This window comes from Sinohyriopsis cumingii, chromosome 9 (assembly GCF_028554795.1).
Source record: "Sinohyriopsis cumingii isolate HCF-2022 chromosome 9, ASM2855479v2, whole genome shotgun sequence".
NCBI lineage: Eukaryota > Metazoa > Mollusca > Bivalvia > Unionida > Unionidae > Sinohyriopsis > Sinohyriopsis cumingii.
Window position 1 is genome coordinate 66,375,510 of NC_142969.1, and position 25,103 is coordinate 66,400,612.

At 33.6% G+C, this 25,103-nt stretch overlaps 1 protein-coding gene across 1 annotated transcript in view; it reads left to right on the forward strand.

Annotated features, from left to right (window-relative positions):
* LOC149791942 (uncharacterized) overlaps positions 1-24,230 on the forward strand; it is a 37,200-nt gene extending 12,970 nt beyond the window's left edge. The window contains exons 2-3 of the mRNA XM_089969295.1: positions 18,363-18,460; positions 23,488-24,230. Coding sequence (XP_089825421.1) covers positions 18,370-18,460; positions 23,488-23,915 — 519 coding nt within the window. The 5' untranslated portion in view covers positions 18,363-18,369 and the 3' untranslated portion in view covers positions 23,916-24,230. The remainder of the gene's footprint in view (positions 1-18,362; positions 18,461-23,487) is intronic.
* Positions 24,231-25,103: the final 873 nt, after the last annotated feature.

The following is a 25,103-nucleotide window of genomic DNA, read 5'->3' on the forward strand; positions in this document are numbered from 1 at the left end:
TTCAGAGAATTGACTGAGATAATTTACACGATTTTACACTGATAATCTACTTTGTGGGCCAGAATTTTTATAAATATTTTAAAAGTGTCGGAACCAGACACTACTTGCGGAGGAATAATACAAAGTTCAAAGTCTGATGGTCGCTGAATGCCTGAAAAGAAATAAGTACTGGAAAAAATAAAGTATATTTTTTTCTTAAGAAGTGAATGGTACGCTAGGGTAGATTTTGTTAATATTCACCTATTTGAGAGGATTTTTCTCATCAAAAACAAGTCACCCATACTATAATTATCATAATTTTCAATTTTCACTCTTTGCTTAATCATGCATATAAAATGAAACCACGAAAGCATAGCAATTTTGAACAACAATAACTCCACGGTCTCTGGCAATTAAAGTAGTTGTCTTTAATTAGAGATTATTCCACGAATGTCTTTAATTAGAGGTTATTCCATGAATGTCTTTAATTAGAGGTTATTCCATGAATGTCTTTAATTAGAGATTATTCCATGAATGTCTTTAATTAGAGATTATTCCACGAATGTCTTTAATTAGAGATTATTCCATGAATGTCTTTAATTAGAGATTATTCCACGAATGTCTTTAATTAGAGATTATTCCATGAATGTCTTTAATTACAGATTATTCCATGAATGTCTTTAATTAGAGATTATTCCACGAATGAAAAAGTAAGGGATTGTGATCATTACCACGAATTTTCAATTATTAACTGAAAGTAATAGGATACAAAATGGTAGTACATCAAAACAAGTGGTTTAGTACATTTTAAATGTTGATGTTATTGGTTTCTTATTTCTAGACTATATTTTCAAAAAGGTACAATTCGCTGGTCGTGTTTTCGCCATATATGTAGTCTCCTGGATGGTAGGATCAACTGTATTATTTCGAAATTGTGGTATATGACACACTAAATGGAATTAACTAGTTTGTAAAATCCATCAAATGACTGCTAGGCTGGCCGTGATACTTCGATTACTGTGAGCATTTTCAATGACATGTTTGATATTTGTGACAAGATGCATTGCAGTGTATTATATCCATTAGGACAGGTTAGGGGAAATATTTTTTTATTTAGTGAATGTATATGTCCACAAAGAATAAATTGTTTTTTGTTGTTGTATAAAGAGTGTTTTAATTGTTCGCTCTATTTGGCGTATTCAATCAATTCGAATATCAGGAAGAAATTCAACATTTACTGCGGAAGACAAGAAGTGACAACTATCTGTTGGCTACCTGGGTTCATTTTCTCCGTCTCCAGTAATTTCACCATTCATCATGCACCTTTGGTAATCCTGCTTAAAACAAACACCAGTTTCAATTTAGTGGTTGCAGTATTGGCAATATATATATATATCTGATTGGTTTCCAGGTAGGTTTTTTTCGGCATTAAATGGAAAAGATTGATGTTTTATCATGGAAACTCAGTGTTAAATCTTATTTGGTCAACAGCTTTCTTCATATTGTGACTTTGGTCTTAGTGTCACTGAATCTTTTAAATGGATGTTGATGCTTTTTCTACTTTAAATCAGAGCATAAATATTTGCCTCGTGTTATTTAAAGCCGGTTTGTTACATCCCAAACCCATTAACCCCCTCTTCTCATTCACCATTAGATCCTCCACCAACCCACATCGCGGAAATTAATTGGTCGGTCCCTAACGAAAATTTAATTTCGATATCTCGTCTGGTCATCCAATAATTCTGGTCAAATGTATCCTTCACAAAAGCTCTGTAATGCTACACTAATAAGGCTGAACCCACTCATAACTGAAGAACCTATAACATGTTTTGTCATCTGAAAGTTCAGGAAGAATGGGGGGGGGGAATTAGAAGCTGTCTTGTCGGTCGAGTATGTTCGACAGTTATAGGCAAATTTGTCTTAGGGGACCGCCTTTCGCGACATAAGCGTAGGCCTAGTTTTGTAGATGCGCTGGATACGAAACATTTCTGCCATTTGGAAGTTTTTCAAATTGATTTATATTCACGGACAGCTATCTACGATAGTTTTCAGTAATTTAACGTATTGATCTAACCGCTGTTTTAGATTTAAATTGATATCCATATACCAGAGCAGAAAAAGAAGAAATGTTTAAATTGATGTAACAATAATTCGCCTACGACTATTTTATCCCGCTCTCCCATTTTGATTGGCGCAGATTGATAGCGAGAGTGATTTCAGTTACTTCATTTAATTTACATGATATTATTGGTAAAACCATTCACAAATGTCAAACGTGTCGTTAATATGAGCTCGCGGTAATCTGAGTACCACTTATATGTTTAGTAGTCAATTAAATTATAAGACGTCTATTGTAAATCTTGTTACAAAGTCAAACATGTTTTAAATGAGCTCACGGTAAGCAATGTACCACAGTCAGTCTAGCAGTCATGTAATTTTAAATGAGCTCACGGTTATCAAAATGCCACAGTCAGTCTAGCAGTCATGTAATTTTAAATAAGCTCACGGTAATCAAAATGCCACAGTCAGTCTAGCAGTCATGTCATTTTAAATGAGCTCACGGTAATCAAAATGCCACAGTCAGTCTAGCAGTAATGTCATTTTAAACGAGCTCACGGTAATCAAAATGCCACAGTCAGTCTAGCAGTCGTGTTATTTTAAACTTGCTCACGGTAATCAATGTGTCACAGGCAGTCTAGCAGTCATGTCATTTTAAACGAGTTCACGGTAATCAAAATGCCACAGTCAGTCTAGCAGTAATGTTATTTTAAACGAGCTCACGTTAATCAAAATGCCACAGTTAGTCTAGCAGTCGTGTCGTTTTAAACGAGCTCACAATAATCAATGTGCCGCAGTCAGTCTACCAGTCATGTCATATTGTTATTTAAAGGTTTTATATAAAAGTGCGGTCTGAAATTTGTATATCTGCCATTTTACAATGTTTGTAATCAACATATTTTTCATTACACTGCTGTTTTTTCTCCGTATCCTGTTCCGAATAAGTATCTATCAAATGTTCCTAAGTGGGTAAACGTAGGAGTAGAATGTCGAAATATTGTATGCAACGTCAAAAGGGTTTTCCACTTAAAGCTACACCCTTCGAATATAGCGAGTTTTACTATGACTGACATCTATCATCACGCTATTGAACGTCGTTAAAATGTACTGTAACAGAAATTGTCAACATCGAAGCTGGGGAAGGGGTCACAGTATGCCCACGACTCACCACTGTCGAGCACAGTTTACACAAATGGAATGACAATATTGTCACGATAACTGAACTGCCGAAATCTAATTGTGCGTGTAATTATTCCAAATCTGTCTCTCCGTATGGGGAGAAAAATATTAAATGTTACGTTTAGGGGTGTGCTGGAGTCATAACCCAGTCCATTCTCCGTTTGATAGGTAAGTAACTATTTCCCTTGTATTAGTTTTTGTGTGGGTATCAGTCATACGATACGTCTGCCATTTGTGTTTGTATCAGAGAGAGAGACAGACAGACAGAGAGACATACAGAGAGCTGTTCAGTTTCAGTTCAGGGCCTTTGAGTTCCTTTCACTTGCATCGTCATGGCATCAAGAAATGTAACGTCTACCGTTTTAGTACCGGAATTTTGCGCTTAGGTTGATAATCCTGATAAAGCGCGACAACAGGACGGCCGGATAAAGTCGACGGACTAAGTATCGATCTGCTTAAGTGCTTCTCCTTCGTATACCTATTAATCTGTAACTAGCGTGAGACTGGCGAAATGCGTATGCTAATTGTGACAAGATAGCAAGAAATTCGATTAAACTATGCGCTACTCCCATTTGTCATTCGAATTAATGTCTTTTGTTTTCAGAACAAAAGGGATTATATTTAGGCCCCAGGCTCTGTGAACATCATGTTGATGCCTATTAATAAAAAATACGTAATGAAAATTCAATTTACATGAAAGAATGCACGTGTGTCAGTGTATCCCCTAGGGGTGCAAGATTGGGGTCACAATTCCCATTGGTGTCAAAAATGGGGGTCAGACTGAGTAAAAAACAAACTTTGATATCAAAACTGGGGGTGAACTGAAAAATCTGGGGGTCTCTGAAGCACAAATAAGGGTAAAGGGAAACACTGCACTTTGTCTTACAACTATCAAGAAAATATAACAAAATGGCACAACGACGAGCTATATTTGTTTTTAAATCGGCTTTCTATGAACAAAAAGAGAGTACCTGTATCTTTGTCACCGGAAACATGCATTTATTATGTTCATTGCAACGATGAGAAATCTGATTAATATGCCAACATAAGTTCAGCTCCATTTTATCACATACATCTATGAGAGAAAACAACGAATATTCACTGCCCGAAATAGAGTAGCAATAAAATCAATTATGTAACATTATGTAATATACCGATCAGATATTTGGGAGATAATAGCATGGTATTTTATTACCTCTGTTTGGATCTTTTATTCAGGTGTGAGATGGAAAATGGACTTTTATTGCTGCAAGCTGCAATACGCTGGATTGTTTAGATGAATGAATTGAGGTTGTTTTGAGGGGATGCGTAATAGGAATTGTCCGGTCACTTTTTCAGTGTTTCGGATGCACTATATTTCTTTTATTATTATTATTATTATTATTATTAACATTAGTATTATTATTATTAAACGTTTTGTCATATTTAGACTATTTTAAAGTAATCTAATTTAAATGTAAAAACAAACCTTCCTGTGTATAAGGCAATACAAGAATTAGGAATTGCGTCATCCGCTAACAAGACAAAACAGCAATTCAGTACTATTCTCTTCTTAGTCAAAAGGAAATTATTATATAGATATTTTAAAATGAATTAAGAATGTTTGAGACAAAGGAAGTAATTTGTAGAGAAAACAAAATAGTTTAATATATGCTGATTTTTTCTGAACCGAGGATTATTTATTTTATTTTTTCTAGGTATATCACCGCCCCATATAATAAATTCGTCTTTGTACGATTCGCTGTTTTCATCTCTTTAGTTTTTTAAGAACGAAACATTGCACATTTAGAGATTTAGTCGATTCAGTGGAAAAACTATTTAGATTTTAGGACTTCATCAGCTGTTTTCCCGCCATGAAATACTGTACGGTTGGTTGACCATCAGGGCTCGATGAAGTCAATCATGTGCTGCTCTTCGCTGATGGATCTTCGTGTGGCTGATGCGTCCGATGCTAGATGTGCATGTACTGGAGTATTCTGTACACTGGAGGCTTGGGTTGATTCTTGATATTGAGGCCTGACTGCGTTCCCTGGCGTCGGTGACTTTCGTTCTGCTGACATCCTCGAAGGTTCTGCACCCATTACGAACAGCTGCACAAAAGCCAGATGTCTCCTTGGCGCAGAACTCGAGGTATATCAGAGATATGGAGCAGTATCTCATGCTGTCCTTGGTGGAGTCTTTGACTCTTTTCTTTGGGTGACCAATTTTTATGTATCCACTAGATAGAACTCCTTACATAATCTTTGAACTCCTTTTTCATGACTCCTCCTCTCAAATGCTGATCAGGATACTGTGCAATGCCTCATGGGCCATAGGGTCAGATGCTTTAAAATGTTCAGCAGGGATTCCATCCGCGCCTGGTGCCTTGCCAGAGCTGATCATGTTGATGGCTTGCTCGACTTCGTCTGTGGTAGGGGGCGATTCCAGGTCTGAGATAGTTGGCTTCGGGATAATTGCGTGTAACGCTGCAGAGTCTACGGTGGAGGGTATTCAGTAGGTTGGAGAAGTGTTCCTTCCACTTTTCGGTGATACTCTCTTTGTCCTTGAGCAGAGTGGTCCCGTCATAAGAGATTAGCGGGGTACTGCAGGTCCATATACATCTTTCAGGGACCTGAAAACCCCTTTTAAGTTGCTAGTGTCTGCGTAATGCTGAACTTCATCTATTTTGCTGTCCCTTAAGCTATTTTCAATATAGCGGAGTTCTCTCTGGGTTTTACTCTTCAGGCGTTTGAAGCGATCACGTTTCTAGACTGAGTCAATGTCGTTCTGCCATTCTATATAGGCCTCTCGCTGCTGTTGAAGGACGATATTTATTCCTTCGGGATGTTTGTGGTCTCAGGGACAGGTAGTACCTCTGATGGTTGAAACATGTGCTTTCACAGGGGTAGTTCATCCACATTGGTCCTCTCCTGATTCACAACTCTCACCTTCGGCTCCAAGTAGCTGTTTTCATGCGACAGCGGCCATACCCGCCACAAAATATGACCAAACAAACTTAGGCAGTCAATGCCTTTACGGGGAATTTAATTCTACGCAAAACGGCCCATATCAATAAACCTCTAGTGACGAATGAATTTGATTTAATATTTGGCAAGTTAACTACTGAGAATGAAATTAAAACCTAGCACTAGGGTCCATTAGACATGAATATGAGATTTCCAATGAATTGACCACATTGAATAGCAGTATTTATTTTTCACGAATCACTCATGTGATAATGCAACATTTAAATATAAAAGAAAAATGTACATTACCATTTCAAAGGTGTTGGAATGTAGCCCAATGGTGTAAGGATGGAACAATACTTATGCACAAAAATAAATGTCGGAAACTCAAGGATTATTTGATTAATTTTATGAAACATACAAAATGGCGCGAAGTTTATTTGTAGTGAATTATACAGTTTTCAGAGAGATGATAAAAGATTTCACGAGATTAACATGAACGTGTCATAGGATATAGATGACCCCGACCAAAATTATTTTTTACAGACTACACCTAAAAACAATTTACAAAATATATCCAGCGCCTAAGGAAATTCATTCACCAAAATATCGATTTCATTATTGCACTAATTCATTCATCAAAATATCTTTTACAAGACTCTCCCTGTCATCTCTCGGCATAAATGCCATTACTGCGCCAATTCATTCGTGAAAATAACTTTGACAAGCCGTTTCCAACTATATCTCAGCTATCAATGACATTATTATGTTAATTCATTCAAAAAGTATCTTTTACAAGAATTCCGTAGCCATCACTCAGTATCAATGCTTTTAAATTATAGGAGATGATTAGATGATATTTATATGCTTCGTATGGTTAGCTTCTAACTTAGAACCCCAGCTACTGAGAACTAACTACACCAACAACTACCTGAGTAAACCGAACCACTCTTTGCATTAAGCGAACAAGCAAATGTTACACCCAAAACTACCCGAGCAAGGCGAACCAGCAAATGTTTGGACCTAAACTACCCGAGCAAAGCGAACCAGCAAATGATTGGCCCTAAACTACCCGAGTAAAGTGAACTAACAAATACTTGAACCTAAACTACCCGAGCAAAGCGAACCAGCAAATGCTTGGACCTAAAGTACTCGAGCAAAGCGAACCAGCAAATGCTTGGACCTAAAGTACTCGAGCAAAGCGAACCAGCAAATGTTTGGACCTAAACTACCCGAGCAAAGCGAACCAGGAAATGCTTGAACCTAAACTACCCGAGTAAAGTGAACCAGCAAATGCTTGAACCTAAACTACTCGAGCAAAGCGAACCAGCAAATGTTTGGACCTAAACTACTCGAGCAAAGCGAACCAACAAATGCTTGAACCTAAACTACTCGAGCAAAGCGAACCAGGAAATGGTTGTACCTAAACTACCCGAGCAAAGCGAACCAGCAAATGGTTGAACCTAAACTACCCGAGCAAAGCGAACCAGCAAATGCTTGTACCTAAACTACCCGAGCAAAGCGAACCAGCAAATGCTTGTACCTAAACTAACCGAGCAAAGCGAACCAGCAGATGCTTGCACCTATACTACTCGAGCAAGGCGTGCAAGCAAATGGTACACATAAAACTACCTGAGCAAATCGAACCAGTAAATGTTACATCCAAAGCTACCTGAGCAAAGCAACCAAGCAAGTGCTATACCTGTATTATGCAAGCTCAACGTGATAAGTACTGTGAGCTTTTGGAAATAATTTAAATACGGGAATTCAGGAAGCTTTGATCAGAGATCGAAGGTGTATGCTTGCGTTTAAAGTACGTTTAAATTGCATACCATGGTTTTATAGCATTTAGTATTTCATTAGCATGATAAAGTTTGATTAATTAATGACATACTAGCTTTGATAAGTATCTGAAAATAAGTAATCCTTACGATGGTTATGCATTTCTGTGGACATGCACTTAATATTTATGAATGAATTTCGTACGTTAATATTGAAATTATGAAGATAAAATAACCAGATTACATAATTTCAAGAAATTAAAATGATGGTAAAATATAACTTATCAGATGGTATGAATGCATATAGTAAACATTGAATATCTCGTAAATTAATCATGATAGGAAAATAGCAGCCTAACTATATGTCATGCTCATTAAATATTGTATGCATTTCTCTTGCTTTCTTTCACAAATTAAAAATAGAAGAAAATTTGTTCTGAATGTTAGAGACTGGCAGATTAGTGGTTTTATTTTCTAGTACGTTTTTTGAGTAAATTATGCTGGACCGTATTTTTACACCATCGAAAGGTGAATATAAACATACATTACTTTTATAACCAATAATGCTGGACCTAACTCAAAAGTGAGAAACACACATGCTGGTTCTTCAAATACGTATGTTTGATTGTAATAGAGTCCATTTAAAGTGCCACAAATTTTAAATATATTAATGGAGAACACCTGTAGATATGTTTTCGATCATCATGAAAGTCCAATTGCTTACACAAATACCAATCAATTACACTGAACGAGATCATATGAAAGAGCACTGCACAAAATCAACAGAATGATTAATTGTAATCTACATATTCACTGAATCGAAAGAATGGTTAATTAAAAAATATAACTACATATTGCAAAAAAATAAGTTGAAATAGAGTTCTTTACAAATGGTTCACCAGTGACAGCCTTATATAATTGACACGTAAGCATGAGAAGAAAACAAATAATTTTAAAAACTTAATAGAAACGAATAAGTTTGTGATATATGACTCCAAGTGCTCGTGGGTTAAGAAAGTAGACACAATAATTTGAGATGAGGTACATAACCCTTTCGTAAAATTCTGAAATAAAACGGCCTCTAAAAATAATATATTACGAAGGAAAGAAGTTTATAACTGATTGGTCAAGAAATCGAAGTAGAAAGGAAACGATCGCAAACATAAATAAATGTTCCACTTTTTACACAGTTATGGGTTTATAATGCAAAGATTTATTATAGCTTTCAAATTGCTGCACGTGGAAGTATTTCTCTCAGAGAGAAGCAAGACAATTAGTAAATATGTTGCTACATTATTGAAGGATCGGATAATGAAAGATCTAATAATAATTGCATTAGACTCACTGATACGACTTAAAAAGTATACGCTAAAAGAAATTATGGATTACCTTGTTATTATCAATAGAACGTCTTAGTGTCAAATAGGCAAAAATATTAGAATCTCTTAGTATGAACATATTCTTTTGCTAATTGTTATTTTCTTGATTATACGAACACTCTATTTCATGTCAATTTAGTCTGTGCAAACTAGAAGACAAAGAAGATAGAAACAATGAATTGATTTCTATATATGAAAAAGAATGACGTGTTTAAAGGCTAAAGATTTATTTTTTAAAATGAGAAAAAAATATATATCCTAATGAAGCTGAAAGAATCTGATGATCCCTTTCATTTGAGATTAAACATTTTGTTGCAAGAATGGACGGAACATATACAATTCCTACTCCAAAATTCAACGAACCTCTTAATGATAAGGGAAATATATAGTTGTGACCAAATGCAAATAATGACCTTAAAAAGGTAAACAGATGCAACATTTAATAACAATAAAACGAATATAGCAATATGTACTAAAAAGAAAACAGCTTACACATTTCATTTGCGGAACACTCCTGAAACATCTATGGTGTCTTTTAGAATGAAGAACAGAACAATACAATAAAATCAATTAAGCCAATCATAGCTTTTATTCTTAACGTACAATGCTTGCCTTTATTCTCCCTGAAGGTTTTCTAATTATTTGAAATTCACGATTTATACATTCTTGCTTCATTTCACCATTCTTATTACCAGTTATATGTGACACACCTCTAGCGTCACATCCGAAACCCGTTCATTATCTTGCAAATGGTCTGTTTATTAAAGATGAGATATGCTGCATTGAATATCAGACAAAAAATCAATATACATGCTACAGGCATCAGTTGCTACATTATTTTGTTTATTTGCATATGTGTGCCATGCCAATTTACGGTTGGTTGGGTGCAATTTATCTGATTTTTTCAAATAACTAGGCACAATGTTGATCTGTTTAAAACTGATCAACACTCAAATTACTAAGTTCCAACTGTTTGTGTGTGTTTGTATGTGTGTGTGCATGTGTGTGTTTTGAGATACTTCATTGCTTCTGCCAACTGTTGCTTAATTTTAATGTTATACCCCTGTGATTTAAATAAGTTGAGTAATCCCTTCATAGTAAATCATCATATTTTCTATTGCAGAAATAAAATCCATTTTAGGGTCATTATCTCTGAGTTTTCACACCGTACCTAAACTCCGTTTGCACCTATTCTTTGCTTTAATCTCACACTAACAAATATGTCCATTTCTGGATGTTTCAATCAACATAATTTTCCAATTATCGGAATTAATGTACAACATAGTTATAAAATATATCCAGTTCATAATCATGGTCTGTACCTTTGATCACTCAAGGTGATCTCTACAATTTAATTGTAAATCTAAACTCTTCAGGAAAAATGAAAAGATACAATGAAAAATGATCTGCCAGTATCTGTAAGTTAAGTGGTATTTAATTTTTAGTCCATAACCTCAAAACTGAACAGTTCCTGTAATGTGTCCGTATTAGCCGTTCTTGATCCTAACTTCCTTAGTTTTTATTAAGTGCCACGCCTGTGTCTTGTTTGTTTGACCAGACCCTGGTAAGCGTAAAGTTCTAAACGACATGGAAATTGCACAGTCATTCAACTTGAACATATCATCTCTTCCACACCAAAGTGCTTCCCAAACTGTTTACAACTGTATTATTAGCATCTTCTTAACGTTTTTATCGAGTGACATGAGAAAGTGTTTGAATGCAATCATAACATTAAGCTACAATATAGGTATTATCGCCCAATCGCAGCATTAATACAGGCTTTCTATTGGAGTGTGTAGCAAACGTTTTGATTAGGATGCCCATTTTTGTTATCAGTTGCATACTTCTCATATGTTCTCATCTCCATTTAGATGGCTAATTATATTATAAAATAATGTTAACAGACATAGACACTGGCATCTGTAATAATAAACATAAACAACACATATGCATATTTGTCAAGAGAAACGTGGCATCGAAAAGGATTTTTATAAGCAATCGGAATCCTGATTGCAAAGAAGACCAATATGACCAACGAACGTGAGATGCACGGACTGGAAGTCCTTTAGCAGATAATGATTTCTCTAATGATTATAAAATAAGACATCTGAAACTTCTTAACAATCTTGCACATTTTAAGAAGTAATTTATAGTTATACTTATATAGCTTTCCAATGTTTGTAACTTAAATGGAAGATGAGAAATACAAAATGAAAATAAGACACTATTAGCAAATAATCTGAAAGGTCGATTCAGAAAGTCAACATACCCTCATAGACTTGAACACGGGAAACAAGAAATTCAAATTAATTTAAATCCGAACGGTTGGAAAAAATTGTATGCGTGATGAAGTTTCAAATATATTTCACAGCTGGTCTAAAGCGTATCCTGCGAGAAGCATCTTTAAAGCAAAATTTATATCCCAAGCTATCAGCCGACAACGGTGTTAATTTTACACTGTGAAATATTAATGAACTTATAATGAATTTGTCAAAGTGATCGAATACTATAGACCTGCTAGAAGAAATAAATCTTTACTAATTTAGTGACCGTTGGATGAGTTGTATTTTTACTAGCAAAAGGAGTAGTTATTACCAGGCCCTAGCTTTTATTGCGCTTTCTTCAGCAGTCATTATTAGTTCTCAAGAGAAATCATGCCTACAACATTTAAAAATGATGATTATGTAGTATAATGCATTATTAACTTGGACAAGACTGACACTATAAGAAAAGCAGTCGCAAACTAAGATGAAATAAAATATCAAAATGTTGTTGTAGTTATTTTAGATTACATCAGATGTAAGTAGATATCAAATTTCAAACGAGAAAGTATATAAACAATACAAAATTCTAAGATTAAAGGTGAATTTAAAAAGGACGAAAAAATCGAAACGGGGAAAATGTACAGAGATATAAGTGTCGTGAATCTTCCCAAAAAAGTTAAATACTGGAATCTTACATAACAATAGGTAAAAAATGGATTAAACAAGTTTAACTTTTTTCTGTGTATTACGAAATATGGCCTTAAATTAAGTACTAGAAAAATGTGAAAACCAACACATTTTGTAAACGTCATCCCATAATTTAAGTTTCTATAATAGAAAATGATAGTTTAAAAAGAAATTACAGTAATGCTAAATAACTCCTAAATAATCCAGAACAATCTGTTAGGGAAATTGTACAATATAATACGATATCCATCAGGTAGACAATTTATCTTGATTGGAGAATTACAATAACCATGGTCCAGACCCAAATAATATGTTTACTTCTATTGATTGTGACTATCGTATTCAACCGACACACCTATAGAAAGAATAGATAGGTACTATGTGTTTACCGAAACGGTCTCTAGTCATGAGCACTTGATTCTGGATAAAGTCAAGTCCAAAATACAATTATCCATAGCATATAATAAAATTGTAAAACTCTGACAAACATTGAAATTAACTATACATAATAGTGTGTTAATTGCTTTTATACAAATTGGTACACATGTAGTCATCCCATTAGTCCCTGCCTTTCCTGGTCAATATTGAAGGTTTTACCAACAAATGAATGGACAAGAACAAAAACATTAATAAGGTCAAATAGATCATGACCGTCATTGGTAATATCAAAAAAGTATTGATGCTGGATGCTTGAAGTTGAAATCACTCGACAATTATTCGGTATATATAACAAATAGAATGAAATCTTATCCGGACGCAAACGCCTGAAAACTATGCAGTCATTTACTGATTCTCATTCAGTTTATTGATTAAAAATTTCAGTGTACTTTATTCTTTGAAATATTTGTTTTCTGAATATCGATTAGTAAACCCTACATATCGCTGTCTATGACCAGTCTATGTCTATGTCTGGATTGGTCACAAATATTCTTGACTGTTGTCTCATTCGACCTTTCTGTTACTACTTGCGATGTTTGAATAGAATTGGACGATGTGTCTATACATTGTTCGATGACTTAATGAGCGTCGGAACTATTCTTTTCTGTCCTGGCCAAGATATTTCTATACATAACCCTTTGCTTCTGAGAGTTAATAACAACATTAATAATAATGATAATAATAATAATAATAATAAAATGTATTGTTCTTATTTTTAGTAGTAGTAATATTAGTAGTCGTGGTATTAAATAATAACAATAATAATAATAATAATAATAATAATAATAATTATTATTATTATTATTATTATTATGCAAAATACACGTTAGCTAATAATTCTTTGCACTAATAGCCTGTCCGAGTTTCACAAAAAGAATGATTTATCAGAGTGCCTTTACAGACATCGATCGTATGTTCGATCCATGTTATCCAGTAAAGAAAGCAGAGTTAAACAAATTATGAGCTATATCATTTCATCTCTTGAATGAAAGATTGATAGAATAAGGTTTGTTGACTCAGCATTTAAATAGCTGGATTAAGTTCTTTCTTTAAACATTTGTATTCACTTTGAAAATATTAATCACGTGGTAAATAACATAAAAGTTAACAGCCAATCTAAAGTGCGTAATTTGTTTAACTGCGACCGTCTAAACGGAAAGATTTATGTTAGCCTTTTGATCATCAGATTGTATGACTCAAACTAAGTAACTGAAAGAAGATAAACCAACACCATTAGTAAACTCAACAAGCAATGTATTTCTCTAATTACAAAATGTAAACATTAAAACGAAGATACAGTCTTGTTAAATAAATTCAAAATGATCCTAAATTTCATATCACAAGTAAAAATGTGTAGAATATTCCGAATGATATAAACTAATCTTGACTGTGCTAATTTACCAAAGGTCGTAATTTATCACAATGATATAATCCAGAATGTCGTTGAATGAATTCGCTTGCTCGGAACTGTTGTTGATCTTTGCTTGTTCGTAAGTTGGTGCTATTTTGCTAACTGAGGCCCTTATGGCAATGTTGTTTATAAGCTTCTTTATGATTTGACCAAAGTCGTCTAACTTATTCAATTCTACGTAGATCGTTATTTCGGTGTGAAGCTGCCAGTTCAGCCGTTGATTCAAACTTATTTTCATGTATGATTTTGCATTTTATTCTCCCTCGTGGATTTAATTGAACAGTGAAGTCGAACTACTAGATCTCCCTTCTTTTGATAACTTCAATTATAATTTACAAAACTTGGAAGAGATGAGGACTGATATTGTAATCTAACAGGCACTTGTTATTTAAACTTGAATGATAGCAACAGAGTGCAATGTCGGTATGTAAGAAAAGTTGCCATTAGTTTCGCGTGTGTCGGTAGTTCTTACCGGAGCTTTCACGGGTTCTTCGTCCAACAGTTTTACTGGTAGCCATGTATAAACATATCTTCCGCTGAGAAATCAGATTAACCCCCAAAACAACAGCACCAACAATAGCAACTGATAATCTAACTGGATGTCACTTCATCTTGTATCTGACTCCGGAACTATTCGCCGTACAGCAGAAACGGCCCATTAGCATTCTCGACTTATAACATGCTCAGCTCATTACATACTCGTCCTATCGGTTCATCTGTATAGTATAGTAATGTGGCTGTAATATCCTGTTTTCCTTTTACATCGTTCTTTTTTAATATCTTTTTACGTGTCTTTCAACGGTCATTTATTTTGCACTAGAAATATCGAGAGAACAATAATAACCCCAGATTAATTAGCTTATTCACTGCATAACCATTTTAATTCCCATAACTGAAAATCCCACACCTTTGAGAAAACGATATTGTAACTCTGTCATTGTGAACTAAATAGTGGTACCGAAAATAATTGTAACACACACTCTTGCAAACTCTATTGCCATGAGTTACCGGAATCACATGCAAGTGCATGCTGCTTTGGAGTTACTACTCTTGAACACTCGCTCCTCACAATGGATGCATGGTATTTATATGTAAATGCCGATTCATTTTTAATTTCGATTTTTCTAACAACGCCCATTTTAAAAACGTGATTGTTATGCTCAGTGTTAATCAAAACTGTAAAGTTTTCAAAAGTTAATCAAAACTGTAAAGTTTGCGAAAACATTAATGATAAAAAATTTCATTAGAAAATAACGTGTTTATATCAATTATTTCTTGTTCGATAACATTGTTTTATGAGGCCATTCAAGATGAATAACAAAATACAAACTTGTTCAATTCAAGGCCATTCGAGGTCAAATGTGAGGCCGATATTGTTGTAAGCCTACTCCATAATGGGCCGAGTATGTTAAGGGAGAATTTTTCATTAAATTTGTATGGGCTGACTTTGTTCTGGACCGACTACGTTATGGGCCGATTATGTTATGGGCCAAGATCTCCAGTCACCCTTTTAAACCTGTATGTTTCCTATTTGCATAATCAATTAGTATACATTTATCAATTAAAGTTGCTGATAGGATAACGAAATTTGACAATTATTTAAATACATAACTGATCATGCATTGATTCGTGGTTTGTCTAAGCTTTTTATAAACTTCCTTGTCAATTAAAGGCCATCCATTTATCTCTACATATGGTCAATTTGCTATACTGATTTTCAGTTATTTGTGTCTTGTTCTATGAACAAAATAACTGTATTCGAGTTGTTTATCCACTCTTTATATAGCGCGAGAGTGACAGATGGTTTAGGGAAGATTTTGATCATTTCTTTTTACGATAAAGTTCTTACGATTTAAAAATTTAATAAATGAATATCCTTGAAATGATAAATGTTCTATTGAGGGATATGAAACTTTTCGAACTAATCTAACTTAAAACATTCCATACTTATAACACGAGACTATATAGTTTACAAATGTTTTGCTAGTTGTTAAGAAAGAAATTATTTTTAAAATTGAAGATGCATATTATATTTTGATGCTAATTATGAAAACATTGACATTTATGTTTAAATAAAATCTAAGATTTATATAGATAATTCTGTTTAAGTCTTTTCATATATCTTGATTTGTTCTAGATTTTAAACGCAATAAAGATGGTTGAAATTATTTTATAACTTGCATTTTTATTAACAAAAGAAGTACGATAGTTTTCATTAGATTTATTTGAGTAAATGTGTAAATATTGTTTGCATTTGTTCGGAAATACAAGTATAAACAAATTTTTCTTGTCTCAAGTGCAGTAAAAAAAAAATAATACGTGCACAAAGAATAAAATGAATCGCATTTAATTTTTGTAATACATTTAACGTCATACGCAGGTCTTGATTCTAAATATATGTCTCTTATGAGCATGTGTCAACTCCGGACAGGCAACGCTAAGCCAAAGGGACACTGCAGAACAATTAAAGAATATAATCACTTCTGATAATAAAATTAATTAGATTTGTTTTGTACTACATTATCTGAAAATATCTCTTCCTTAATTCATAATTGTCGAGCCATAAGCTGAAAAACATGTTTCCCTGTATCCTACAGACCTGTTCTCTGTAAACATACATAACGGTCGGTATGTAGTTATAAGTTTGTTTTCTTCTCAAAATCCTGAACGTTTAGTTTCATGATCTCTTATTTGCCAATGAAATTCCTAACCAGTTTCCTTCCATTGTTTTATATTAACCCAATTTCACGTTACATATCATATGACGATCATGAGCGATTTTCAAATGAGCATGATTTGCTGTTTTGCGGTCAGATCAACTAAATTTTTTCACTGCATCACAAATGTTTAATAATTTGTTTTATGTTCTTCAAAATTGTCTGAAAGATATAAAGTTCTTTGTACCTTTCACAACTATGATAAGAAGCATATATATGTAAAAAAGGCACTATTGCTTATGTTAAAAGTTTGCATAATACAATATAAGTTATCGACAAGGCAGTCATGACATTGGCCATACTTCTCCATGTGAAACAGATATCAGACCTATTGCAGTTAAGTGCAATGCACGGCTTGTTGAGTTAAATTCTATACAATTCTCAGTGATTACGGTCTTCTATTACTGAGATACCAATCCTAATTCGAAATGTGTACATAAACATTCGAACATACGATGCATTGTTTCTAGAGTATAAGCGAAATGGAGGATGTAATGTTATCACACAAGCTAAATAATTATAAATAGCCTGTCTACTAATAATTAAATTAAAAAATGATGTTACTCTGAACGAATTTTCAGTAGAATATTCAGAGCCATTTTAAATATGAATATAATTATAAAGTAGTTTGTTCTTGCTGGAAAGGTTTTATTCATTGTGTATTTTGTATCCATTCGCGACTAGGTTAGTTTAAAAGGAAATAGTATTAACCAGGACCGTCAATGCGAGCATTTTATTCCTAATTGTTGCATTCCCACACCAGGGGACAGGCGTTGAAAACATTCTACAATAAAAAGGACAGTCTAGCTAGCAAACACTTGTTCGTATCTAATGTAGTCTTTCTTAGCATTTTAACCATAAAATATCACTTACAAATTAGTGCCAACAAAGACTAATTCTCAAAAATGAGTTTGGTAAACAGTCATTCCGTGCTCAAAGTGGAGTTTTGTAAACAGACATTGCATACTCAAAATGGAGTTTTGTAAACTGTCATTTCATACGCAAACTTGGAGTATTTTAAAAAGTCTTTGTATAGTCAAACCTTTGATATCGAGTACGAGTTTACTTTTCCCTTCTGATGATTTCATGACAATTGACTTTTGAGAAACTTTTCAAGTACATCGACTTGGACAAAATAATGATATGGGTGTACGAATATGAATTATTGTGTTACATCATTCGGTGGAACTAACTTGGAAGTATTTGCACTTGGTATTTCGTAGGTTATTACTGTTGATACCTCTAACAATGGTAGTTAGAACAGTATACACTTTACACTGGATATTTATTTCATGCTTTGTAGCAACTACAAAACCCAGAAGAAATTGATACTGTTTGAATACAACGAACCAACAGCATTTACTGAAAATATATTTTAAAAAGGGATCCTGCATTATATGTTGGCCTTCCTCGCGCTTTTCATAAAGAATTTCTTTCTCTTACGTCATCTCTCTAGGGTTCAGACACTGCTTTCACGCAGGTGAAATTTTCCTTGTTAAACATATTTTCATTTCCTATTTTCAGATTAGTTATGGAGTTGCGCGTATCTGTCATCTATGTCCTGGCTTTGCTGATCATAATCCTTCAAACTGAGTGCATCTCAATGGAAGAAACCAAAGCGGGTGAGTAATAAAACAAAAACGATAATTTGTTGACTAAAGCAAACTATCTACCAGATCCGGAAAGTATTGAACAATTAAAGGAGCAACGTAGTGGATCGCTTTAAATCTATATATATATTAATGTCCAGTATGTACACTTATACTGAAAGGCAGACAGACAGACAAACAAATAAATAGATGATAGTAAACATGCCACTATTAAAACATAAATAGACAAATCTTTCATAGAAATATTATTTCTGGTTATGAATTTATATTTCTTTACTCTCAAAAACAGATCCAAACCTACTGGATAAAACATAAGAAATATCTGATTTTAAAGTAAATTACATTAATTAAAATGTAATCAAATTATTGAAGGAAATGGGCAGACCAAAATGCCTGATGAATCAAGCATTAAACATATAGACCTTCATAAGAAATGGGCAGACCAAAATGCCTGATGAATCAAGCATTAAACATATAGACCTTCATAGGAAATTGGCAGACCAAAATGCCTGATGAATCAAGCATTAAGCATATACACATTCATAGGAATCGAGTAAATAGTTTTTATATTTGCGAAAACACTTGATCATGTCCCGTTCTTGGGTTAGCAATACACATAATCTTGGCTACCCCTTCATCACCCTCCCGAATGAAAAAATCAATCTAATAATTTACAATGATTTTGATGGTTAATTTAATTTTTATTAACACAAGTTGAATAACTTATGTGCCAGAAACTACGAAGTCTTTTATACATACAATCTACACTTACTTAATGATAAGTAGTGTCGCAGTAGGAACATATAGTTTAACTGATTTACTAAAAAAAAAGTCGAAATATTAAATAGGGTTTTGTTTTGTGTATTGACGTATTACGTATCCTGTCTCAAGTTTCAATAGTTTCTCCTTATTTCGCTATTTTTGAAATGCTAAATAAATTGATCTATACATATAAATTAAACACGAAACCTTATGCCACTGCAAACGAATTAATGAGAAAGAATACCAATATAGACTATATTGTTCCAAGACAAATATATCATTGATTACATTATACAATCGTTTTAATAGAAAAAATATACCTTTTCTACACAAAATAGACAAACTGGCAGTTTAGACTGATAGTTGTTTTTAGATAGTCGCATTTTCAGGCACTAAAAATGAGTTCAAAATCCAAAATTAAATAATAGTTAACAAATGTTAACAATGTCACAATGGGAACTGAATCAAACATACATCTTGAAGATCTATTATCTACAAAGGTAACATTTACTTATATAAAATGTTATGAATATATATTTGCTGATTGTTTTTCGAAACGAAAAGAAGCATAGGTTTTATACGAAATATATTTAAATGAAAAGAACGTTGAATGTGAAATAAGGGTTAGAACATCTAATGAAATTGCTAGACAGTGCAAATTAGGAAGATAGTTTAAGGTATTTCGTTGGAAAAAGATTCACATTTAATAAAAATATTCCATAACCTAATGGCTGAAATATAGAATGACTTAAATAAAAACATGCTTATAGTTCATACTGATCCAGATAGACTTCCTGAACATTCAAACCTTCCTAAAATTTTACATCTGAACTCTATCCTGAAAATATAGAAAAATATTTAATATATAACTTAAAATCTTATTGATAATAGTTTTCCCATGTCAATAATTTCAAAAATAATTTCATTTATAAGTTGAGCCTGTGTATATTGAAGCAGGATAATTAAGCAGTTGATGAAACGGTGTGTGGGATATTGGCTATTTACCTGAAATCATCGACAGTATCGTAATTTTTAGTGACCTTAAAAGGATTCGTGAACAAAGTCGACATTGGGTCCAACATCATACATAGCGAATATGGGCCAATAACAAGCAAAAACAAGAACGTTTAAACCATCGAAGCAGAGCACAACAGTAAATCAGATCACAGCAGTAAATAAAGAGAAAGCAAACGGAATTTCAATGACTTTACAAAATCAATGACATACAAATGCCAATGTCGCAGAATGAAAAAACAGCTTAGGAAACAATATCGACGATTTAACAAATAAAAGTAAAACGTATACATGATCACAAAAAAAAAAATTCAATAAAAATTGAAAGGAACGGATACCTTGGGAATAAAATGGTGTATATATATGTTCTGGTGGCAATTATGAAAATCTGTATGTATCTTTGTTCCCATCGATCCCTATGTAAAGAAACTAATCGTAAGAAACAGAATAAAAATTGTCCAAGCAAATAAAAAGAGAGTTTATTTAAATGCTGAAAATACCATTTGTCAAAATACTCCATAAAATAAACAATACTTTCTACATAATTGAAACTATTAATATTCGTTAATGTGTCACCGTTACTACAGCAACTAACGTTGATAATGTATCAATGAAACTACAGAAACTATTGAAAGTGGCTAATGTATCGACTTTACTACGGAGCTATTGAATGTGGCTAATGTATCAAATTGACTACGGGAGCTACTGAAAGTTGCTATTGTAATCATTTTGAAACATCATCTACTGAATTTGGCTACCATATAGATTTTACTACAGCAACTACTCAGCACGGCTAATTTTTGCACTTTACTACAACAAAAATGAATCTGGCTAATGTACCACCTTGACTACAATAAAGGTACATATATATATATATATATATATATATATATATATATATATATATATATATATATATATATATATATATATCGTTTCAACAAAAATTATGATAGATTAAAAACGAGAAACAAAATCCCAAAAGTATTAACTGTCATTAATTCTAAACGTCACAGAATTTTCTACAAAAGAGAGGAAATAATGCGGAGCATGCAGACAAGCAAGGATGCTTCCAGATACTCCTTACAAAATGTTGATGGAATTTTGTATACAATCTAATTTTAAGGACCCGAGAAAACTGAAAAACAGTTTGTTAATCAAGCGGAACACCATATTTTTACAGGTGTAACACATTCAAAGAACAAAGAAAGGTAGAATCAATTTGAAACAGCTAATGAAGCATTAGGTGGAGATCCAGTGGATGTGTCCAGTAAAGCAATCATAAGCATATGCACTGACTTTTTATGAAAATAATACATTTGGGGAAAATATTGAATGCGATCATATGCACTGAGATGCACATGAGTAAGTAAATTAGTGAGATTTGATAGTGATTTGTTCCTAGTTCAGACTATGATGGAGCCCGCTGAATCCATTTCATCAAGGTCTCGTACACACCTTAAAACATATGGTGATCTCACAGCGAGCTTGATTGTCTAATCATGGACGAAGCGCTTTATATGATGCATTGCTAAAATAATTGTCTGAAGTGGACATTCTCGAAGATGAATTAGATTCAAGTAGAGCACAACATTGTCGAAAACGGAAATAACAAAACTAACAAGTAACGACACAAGGTTAGTATAATCCATTAAACAATGTATTAAGCAATGCCTTATTAAACAGCTAACACTATTTAAATTACATTTGCATTTTATATGTTTCTTCGCAAATTGTGGGGAAATAAATTGATAGATAATCATTTATTTCATAATACACAGTAAACGTGCGCAAGAATAAAACGATGCTCAATTTCAAGAGACACTTGACTGCACGTTGTGTGTGTGTGTGTGTGTGTGTGTGTGTGTGTTTATTTTTTAACCCGGGCGTCTAGAAACATGGACCACCACCACCCTCAGAAAATTCGGTCATGTAGCGCATTTTCTATGAATTATTTTCAAATTCATATTTTCTTTTGGTGCATGTCAACAGTAACAAAATAAGATACTTCGCTATATGAGCTTAAATATGTATATAATAAAGAATTCTTGATAACAAACGTTTGAAGTCACAACTACTCAACAACTGAACATTGAAAAACGTTTTGACACTTTACGTTTTCATATTTTTGCTGTTCTAGCTTTACACACAGCCCTTTTAGTATACTTCGCAGAAATATTTTGTCGTCAGACTAGAACCACAAATATTTATTAAACGTACAGAATCAAACATAAATTACAAGAGCGTACTTCCTTGCTAGAAACAAATCACCATAGTAAGTTTCCAGCTCATTTATATTTCTGAAGCTGCGATATATATGTACTATCTTGTTCATTTTACATTTTTGTCTGGAATCTTCTTTTGGAGAATATTGGGTAATTGTATGGAACAAAAGCAAGTATCTGAATGTGTTGCATTCTATTAAGTGTATTTTGAATCCATTGGGAATTTAATCTTTAAGTACAATGAATGAAGCATGCGAAATATTAACAAGTTTATAAATTTTACCTGTACATATTGAATAATAGTGCTGGCGTCTCATCGACTTCTGTCTTGTCAAAGATATTGTAAAAGTACTGAGAGAAACTTAATCCAAATGAAATGTATAGTTGACTGTCATTAACCAATCAAAACCGATATCTGCTTCATTACAGTATGTGACTGAGTTCTTTTTTAGTAGTTTATGCTTTAACAATGAGAAAACTCTATATTGAACCCAATTTTGTTTTGCAACTAAATATTTATTGTTGTTAATTGTTGACATTTATTCCAAAGATTTTACAAAATTAAGTTTGACAAATTAAATGGTAATTTAAGATATTAAGGCTATGTATCTTATAAACCAAACTATCACCTACCGGAAACGGAATACTAGCCCTGTGTTTCCTGTATCTTAAAATTATGGATAAATGGTCTTGTGGCATGACTTTTTAAGAAAATTAATTGCACAACCAAAAATATTTCAAAATTTTGCAAACCGTATAGTACTGATATAGTTTAAAAGATAGACGCAGTTGTATTGCGACGAACTACTTCGTGAACGAGATGCATGTTTGTTGATCTGCTCATCCCCATATGACTTCAACGCAATAAACAGAGTACAGATGGTATGGTCGTCATTCACAGTATGTGACCTAGTCATTTCCGTAATCCTATTCAGTGATTATATAAAGAGAAAGATTGTGACTTTGTTATGTTAAATTTGATCAGCATGAAGTGATATTTGCACTCATGGTCAACTCTGGATAACGTTGTTTTTACAGATGCTGGAGGACTATACGAGCCTATCAATGTCCCCCTCAGTAACTATGATCTCCCAGCCGAGAGACAAGACGCCCCGTACATTCTCAACGGTTATGATGAACCAGACGATGATGACAATGAATTTCAGAAAAGAAGCTCTCTCTTCCGGTTTGGAAAAAGGAGATCCCCCTTCCGTTTTGGAAAACGCTCTGGTACCTTATTCAGGTTTGGAAAGCGTGGCTCTATTATGCGATTTGGCAAAAAGAGTTATGATGATAGCTATTTCCCTATAGAAGCTAGAATGCCCTTCCGTTTTGGTAAGCGCCTGGACGACTCAGATTTGATGGAGGAAAAACGAGGCACTCTCCTTCGTTTCGGACGCAGCACGGACAAGGTTCAAAAGGAGCCCCACACCCCTTTTCGTTTCGGGAGAGAGGAAGACGAATGAACGTTACATATTATACCAATTCAGAAATATATAATCTTCATGGTGTTGCCATCTTTTTCTCATGTTATTTGTTTATGTGCTTTCAGGAATCTGTGGGCAACACCATTGATTTCTTTTTCCTGACGTTAAAGACCGAAATTCTGTTATAATTATATCAAGTGGCACAAAAATGTTATAAGAGACAAACATTCAAAACTTATATCCCATCATAAAATAACGTACCGAATGGCAAAAGATTTCGTTTTTTACAATCACACTTTGTACATACGTACAATTATGCTGAATATAAGAACAAATAAATATAGTTTTTGTTTATGTATTGTGGTGTTTCTAATTTCTAAAATACATTTTGTCTTAAATTTCAAAGTTTTAAGGTTCGTGTCAAAACATGTCTTTGTAACTGTCGCCTAAGAGAGAAGTTACAGAGTGTCCTGCGGTTGCTCATTTGTAGAGCGTCGTATGTTTACTCCAATCTTGTAATTTATTACCCACTCAGGTCACATCGAATCGGCTGCCTCGATGTCTCCGTAAGCAATTGCAATTAGTTCCAATGTTCTCCGTACTGAAATCCACAAAAGTAGAATAACACACGAACACACGCACACAAACACATACGCATTACAAGACTGTCTTGCGTTGATTTGCATCAGTTCGTTCACAGTCTCATAGGGAAAGCAAAATGTCTACCAGAAATAAATGGATATCGAAACAATTCATAATATGAAGTTCTCACATTTCTATGAGTGCATGATTGTTTTCTTGCCATTGCAGAATAACGAAATGTACTACAATTTTTATCAAATGAATGTTGACTTTTATCGCATGAACTTCTTATGTATCATAGTGCATACACACTAGCAAATATTCTCTAATTTCCGCTAAGCATTCTTTCAAAATAATCAACAAAAACATTAAGTATAACACATTTACATCCTAAAACATGCCGTATGTGATTTTAGCTTTTGGTAAACAGGGCATTGAGCCAGTGACCTAGTTAAGGTACAGTTTAAAAAGCATTTGTTGTAAGTAGTTTGGTCTTAAATTCATCTTATCAGTTTTATTTATGAAGACAAAATTTATTCTATATCAAACTTGGATCGAAGACTGCTATGTCTCTTTAAATCTAGGAGGTAGGAGTGGACTTTATGTTTTGACCTGGTCACTTTTGTACCATTGAGCAAGCTATCT